At 55.8% G+C, this 7,098-nt stretch overlaps 1 protein-coding gene across 1 annotated transcript in view; it reads right to left on the bottom strand.

Annotated features, from left to right (window-relative positions):
* Positions 1 to 6,654, bottom strand: part of LOC129708491 (ras-associating and dilute domain-containing protein-like) — a 55,371-nt gene extending 48,717 nt beyond the window's left edge. Inside the window, exon 1 of the mRNA XM_055654315.1 lies at positions 6,370 to 6,654. Within this exon, the coding sequence (XP_055510290.1) occupies positions 6,370 to 6,485 (116 nt within the window). The 5' untranslated portion in view covers positions 6,486 to 6,654. The remainder of the gene's footprint in view (positions 1 to 6,369) is intronic.
* Between the last annotated feature and the right edge of the window lie 444 nt (positions 6,655 to 7,098).

Here is a 7,098-nt window from a genome sequence, read left to right as displayed (position 1 = left end):
AGACTAACCCAGTTGCCCCCACCACGGTACTCTGACCTCAGTCAGCAGCCCTGCATTAATGTCCCTAATCTGATGCCAAGCGTTGCACTAGTTGTTCCTCATCAGCCCGTGATCACTGATGAACGGTGGGGCCTCATCCAGCACTCCATGAATGGGAGCCGACTTGTACCCCAGTGAGTGTCCATGTTAGCAGAACAGGATCCTTATCCCACAGGGAATTTACAAGCCTGGTCGGATGCAGGGAGAGAGGGAGGATATCCTTATCCCAGTGCAGGAGGAAGATGTATCTATAATTGGAAAGCTGTGAGCAGTGTCTCACAAAGACTTGATGTTAGCGATATTCATTCAATGCCAGGATGTGATGCATGTGGTAGGATCAGTGGACGAGCAGATGTGGGGCAAATATCAAGGAGGATTGGCAGCAGGTGGAAACTTGAATGGACAGTGGCAGAAACCAAGTCATCGTGACCAGTGTGAGGTGGTTGGTGCACTTTGCCAGGTCAAACAAGGTGGCACATACTAATAAATGTGGGTGGACAGCACGGAAACAGGCCCTTCGGCCCAGAGTCCACACTTGTTTTATGTTATCCCACTTTTAGAAACATAGAAACATAGAAATTAGGTGCAGGAGTAGGCCATTCGGCCCTTCGAGCCTGCACCGGCATTCAATATGATCATGGCTGATCATCCAACTCAGTATACCGTACCTGCCTTCTCTCCATACCCTCTGATCCCCTTAGCCACAAAGGCCAAACTCCCTCTTAAATATAGCCAATGAACTGGCCTCGACTACCCTCTGCGGCAGAGAGTTCCAGAGATTCACCACTCTCTGTGTGAAAAAAGTTCTTCTCATCTCGATTTTAAAGGATTTCCCCCTTATCCTTAAGCTGTGACCCCTTGTCCTGGACTTCCCTAACATCGGGAGCGGGAGCAATCTTCCTGCATCTAGCCTGTCCAACCCTTGTATCCACAACCTACACACTAGGGACAATCTACCGAGGGCCAATGAACCCTCACATCTACAAACCCACACATCTCTGGGATGCCAAAGGAAACCCACGTGGTGACAGAGAGAACGTGCAAACTCCACACAGACAGTGCCCGAGGTCAGGGTCATACCCCAGGCGTTTGGTGCTGTGAGGCAGCAGCTCTACCACAGTGTTTACAAAGGGAGGGATCTTGGTGCACAAGTCCATAGAAAGTGGCTGCACGGATGGAGTGGTGGAAGACACCAGAGATCCTTGTAAATGCGAGGAACTGCACATGTTGCTTCACACACAAAGACACAGAGTGCTGGAGTAACTCAGCGGGTCAGGCAGCATCTGTGGAGAACATGGATAGGTGACGTTTCACAGAGTGCTGGAGTAACTCAGCGGGTCAGGCAGCATCTGTGGAGCTAAGGAAATAGGCAACGTTTTGGGCCGAAACCCGTAAGGGTTTCGGCCCGAAACGTTGCCTATTTCCAGAAGGATTTCGGCCCGAAACGTTGCCTATTTCCTTAGCTCCATAGATGCTGCTGCACCATAACTCAGTGGGTCAGGCAGCATCTGTGGAGAACATGGATAGGTGACGTTTCACAGAGTGCTGGAGTAACTCAGCGGGTCAGGCAGCATCTGTGGAGAAAATGGATAGGTGACGTTTCACAGAGTGCTGGAGTAACTCAGCGGGGCAGGCAGCATCTGTGGAGAACATGGATAGGTGACGTTTCACAGAGTGCTGGAGTAACTCAGGGGGTCAGGCAGCATCTGTGGAGAACATGGATAGGTGACGTTTGGGTTGAGACCCTTCTTCAGTCTAATGGAGTTGGGGGAAGAAAGCTGGTAGAGGTGAGGAGGTATAAGTGGCGTATAAGTATATGGGTGGTCATAAGGTCATGTGATAAGAGCAGAATTAGGCCATTCGGCCCATCAAGTCTACTCCACCATTCAATCATGGCTGATCTATCTTTCCCTCCTAACCCTATTCTCCTGCCTTCTCCCCATAACCCCTGACACCCGCACTAATCAACAATCTATCTATCTCTGCCTTATATATATCCATTGACTTGTGGCCTCCACAGCCGTCTGTGGCAAAGAATCCCACAGATTCAAAATCCTCGACTAAAGAAATTCCTCCTCATCTTCTGAAAGGAACGTCCTTTAATTTTGGGGCTGTGACCTCTAGTCCTACATTAGTGGAAACATCCACTCCACATCCACTCTATCCAGGCCCTTCACTATTCATTAAGTTTCCATTAAGCCCCCCCCTCATCCTTCTAAACTCCAGCGAGTACAGGCCCAGTGCCGTCAAAAGCTCATCATATGCTAACCCACTCATATCTGGGATCATTCTTGTAAACCTCCTCTGGACCCTCTCCAGAGCCGGCACATCCTTCCTCAGATATGGTGCCCAGAATTGCTCACAATATTCTAAATGCGGCCTGACCAGCGCCTTGTAGAGCCTCAACATTACATCCCTGTGTTTGTCTACAAGGCCTCCTGAAACAAATGCTACTATTGGTCAAATGCTAGAGATGAAAATAAGGCAAAAGGCTGTGAGTGAGGAGACAACAGGTGAGAAATGTGAAGCCAGATGAAGGGATGTAGGTTGAAGGGACTGAGGGGAGGAGGTGGGAGATTGTTGGTTGGTTACCTGCAATTGGAGATTCAATGTTCACACGTTGGGTCGTGAGCTGCCCAAGTGGAATATGAGGGGCTCCTCACTCTGGCAATGGAGGAGGCCCAGGACAGAAAGGTCAGTGTGGGAATGGGAGGGGGAGTTCAAGTGTTTAGCAACCGGGAAATCCAGCAGGCCTTGGCGGACCCAGTGCAAGTGTTCAGCAAAACAATCGCCAAGTCTACACTTGGTCTCGGCGATGTAAAGGTTCGACCTTAATCAGCTGTGACATGGAATATAAATGTGACAATAGACAATAGGTGCAGGAGTAGGCCATTCGGCCCTTCGAGCCAGCACCGCCATTCAATGTGATCATGGCTGATCATCCCCAATCAGTGCCCCGTTCCTGCCCACATTCCTTTACTCCGCTATCTTTACGAGCCTGATCTAGCTCTCTCTTGAAAGTATCCAGAGAACCGGCCTCCACCGCCCTCTGAGGCAGAGAATTCCACACTCACCACTCTCTGTGTGAAAAAGTGTTTCCTCATCTCTGTTCTAAATGGCTTACCCCTTATTCTTAAACTGTAGCCCCTGGTTCTGGACTCCCCCAACATCGGGAACATTTCCTGCCCCTGGTTCTGGACTCCCCCAACATCGGGAACATGTCAATCCACAACTTTTTAAGATGTGGGTTAGAGAGGAGGGGGGGGGGAGGAGGGGGGAGAGGTGGGGGGAGGGGGGGAAGAGGAGGGGGGTGGGGGGGGGTAGAGGAGAGGAGGGGGGGGAGAGGAGGGGGGGGAGGAGGAGAGGAGGGGGTGGGGATGGAAGGGGGGGGTGGAGGGGGAGAGGAGGGGAGGGGAGGAGAGACTGGGGGGGGGAGAGGGGGGGGGGAGGAGGTAGGGGGGGGAGAGGAGGGGGGGGAGAGAGGAGGGGGGGGGAGAGGAGGGGGGGGGGAGGAGGGGGGAGGGAGGGGGTAGAGAGGGGGGAGGGAGAGAGAGAACACCTGGAGCATTATCTCCAGTTGTGGCCACCACAATGCAGGGACAATGTGACTGTGCTGCAGAGGTTCCAAAGGACATTCATAGAAACACAGAAAATAGGTGCAGGAGTAGGCCATTCAGCCCTTTGAGCCAGCACCGCCATTCAATATGATCATGGCTGATCATCCACAATCAGTACCCCGTTCCTGCTTTCTCCCCGTATCCTTTGATTCCGTTAGCCATAAGAGCTAAATCTATCTCTCTCTCTTGAATACATCCAGTGAATCGGCCTCCACTGCCTTCTGTGGCAGAGAATTCCACAGATTCATAACTCTCTGGGTGAAAATGTTTTTCCTCATCTCAGTCCTAAATGGCCTACGCCTTATTCTTAAACTGTGACCCCCCTGGTTCTGGACTCCCCCAACATCGGGAACATTTTTCCCGCATCTAGCCTGTCCAATCCCTTTCTGTAAGATCCCGTCTCATGTTGCCTGGTCTGGACTGGACTGGAGTAGTTCAGTGTGGAGGGGAGAAAGGGTTGGCACAGTTCCTTTTCCTGCAGCAGAGTGGGGTGAAGGAGATGCTTGGGATAGGGGCCCCAATCTTCCCCATGGTGGTGGTGCTGGCGTGGACAGGAGGGCGCAGGTTAAAGGTGAGAGGTTGAAGGTTTAGTAAGGGTGTGAGGGGTGGCTGGAACCTGGATGGTGCTGCCAGTGGATGCAATACTGGCGATGAGAAACGTATTGACAAGCCCTCGCTCGAGCTGTCAATCTGTGGATGTGCGGGGAGCAAATGAGGGTAAACAGGTCGCAGAAGTAAAACATAGAACAAACAGCAAATAGGTGCAGGAGTAGGCCATTCGGCCCTTCGAGCCAGCACCGCCATTCAATGTGATCATGGTACGATGGTCAGCATGGACAGGGACGGCCGAAGGGCCTGATTCTGTGCCACACAGCTCCGCCTGTAGCCAGCCATCCCTGCCTGCCTGTTGTAATGACAAACGAGAAACAGGTGGGTGTTGGTGAGGTACATCCTCACGCAGCCAGCACCGTGCAGCCAGCGCCGTCACGCAGCCAGCACCGTGCAGCCAGCGCCGTGCAGCTAGCACCACCACCACCATGCAGCCACCACCGTGCAGCCAGCACCACCACCACCGTGCAGCCACCACCGTGCAGCCACCACCACCACCGTGCAGCCACCACCGTGCAGCCACCACCGTGCAGCCACCACCGTGCAGCCACCACCACCATGCAGCCACCACCGTGCAGCACCACCACACCACCGTGCAGCCACCACCACCGTGCAGCAACACCATGCAGCCACCACACACCATGGCAGCCACCACCACAGTGCAGCCACCACCACCGTGCAGCCACCACCAAGTGCAGCCACCACACAGCCACCACCACCGTGCAGCAGCACCACCGTGCAGCCACCACACCGTGCAGCCAGCAACACCGTGCAGCCACCACCACCAGTGCAGCCACCACCACCACCGTGCAGCCACACCACCACCGTGCAGCCACACCACCACGTGCAGACCACCACCACCACAGCACCACCGTGCAGCCACCACCACCGTGCAGCCACCACCCACCATGCAGCCACCACCACCGTGCAGCCAGACACAGCACACCACCACCGTGCAGCCAGCACCACCATGCAGCCACCACCACCGTGCAGCCACACCACCACCTGCAGCCACCACCACCACCGTGCAGCCACCACCACAACGTGCAGCCACCACCACCACCGTGCAGCCACCACCACCATGCAGCAGCCACCACCACCACCGTGCAGCCACCATGCAGCACACCACCGTGCAGCCAGCAGCCACCACCACCACCGTGCAGCCACCACCACCGTGCCACCACACGTGCAGCACACCACGTGCAGCCACCACCACCGTGCAGCCACACCACCACCACCACCACCGTGCAGCCAGCACCACCGTGCAGCCACCACCACCACCATGCAGCCACCACCGTGCAGCCACCACCACCACACACATAGTCCCTGTCTGAATGCATCATGCAATCCGTCCAACAACTTTCAGTCAAAAGATCCACATCTTGCCATCCTGAACAGTTGCATGGAGAAGGCAGGAACGGGGTACTGATTGGGGATGATCAGCCATGATCACATTGAATGGCGGTGCTGGCACGAAGGGCCGAATGGCCTCTACTCCTGCACCTATTGTCTATTTCCACGATTCTCATAAGATCATGTGATAGGAGCAGAATTCGGCCATTCGGCCCATCAAGTCCACCGCCATTCAATCACGGCTGATCTCTCTCTCCCTCCTATCCCCGTTTTCCTGCCTAATCCCCGTAACCCCTGACACTGCATTCCTCCGTTGGCCCACTTTCACCTTCCCTCCCTCAATATCTCTTCATCATCTTTCCATCTTCCTCTCCACCTTCCTCCTGTATCCTTCACTCCTTATCCCCTCTTTCTCGTCCTCACTTTCTCCTTCACCCCACTCTAGCCCCAACTCTAACTCTCTCCTTTCCTCCTTTCTCCTCCATAGCCTTCCATCCCTTACTCCTTTATCTCTCCCCATCCATCCACACCTCTCAAAACTCTTTTACACTTTATTTCTGTACTCTCGGGACCTTTCGCCACATCTATCCCCCCTCTCCCTCTCTGTCCTCACCCCTTCTCCCTCCATATCCCCCTTTCCCCTCTCTCTCCCTCTCTATCTCCCCCCTCTCCCCCCTCTCCCTCTCCCTCTCCCCCGGGCCGGGCCGGGCCGTGCCGGGCGGGCGGGCAGGCGGGCTGAGCGCGGACTTACTGCAGGGAGCCGTTGCTGTGTTTCCTGCCCAGCCGGGCGAGTCTCCGTTTGGGGGAGCTGATGAGGATATTGAGGCTGTGCCGGGACAGGCTGGTGCTGCGTTCCCCGGACAGCATTGCGTCTCCCTCCCGCTAGCGGGGCAGGCAGCGGCGACTGGCCGCCGGCGGGCGAGCGGGCGAGCACAGTCAGCGAACTCCGGTCCCGTTAGCCGAGCCCTGGAGCCCCGCAGCCGGCCGACAGGGACCCCGTGTGGCCGCCCCGACCTGCCGCATACACAGGCTGGGAGCGGGGCTGGCCCGGGACAGGGAGGGAGAGTGAGAGAGGGGCTGGCCCGGGACAGGGAGGCAGGGTGAGAGAGGGGCTGGCCAGGGACCCGGGACAGGAGAGGGAGAGTGAGAGAGGGGCTGGCCCGGGACAGGGAGGCAGGGTGAGAGAGGGGCTGGCCCGGGACAGGGAGGGAGGGTGACCAGGGGCTGGCCGGGAGATTTAGGCAGGAATCGGGTTTTAGCACTGGGGCAGCAACGGGACTGTCCCCATGACTCAAACATAGAAAGTAGGTGAGGGTGGGGTGACACTCACGACAGGGCAAAGGGTGAGGTCACCGTCATTTGGTGGACAAAACGGGAAAAGCAGATTGATTATCTCTAAATCGGTGGCGATTGGGAAAGGGGGACGTAGATGCAGCGAGACCTGGTGTCATGGGTACACCAGTCATTGAAAGTAGGCATG

This window comes from Leucoraja erinacea, chromosome 23, assembly GCF_028641065.1.
Source record: "Leucoraja erinacea ecotype New England chromosome 23, Leri_hhj_1, whole genome shotgun sequence".
NCBI classification, from domain to species: Eukaryota; Metazoa; Chordata; class Chondrichthyes; order Rajiformes; family Rajidae; genus Leucoraja; species Leucoraja erinaceus.
This window is presented reverse-complemented; position numbering and strand designations above follow the sequence as displayed.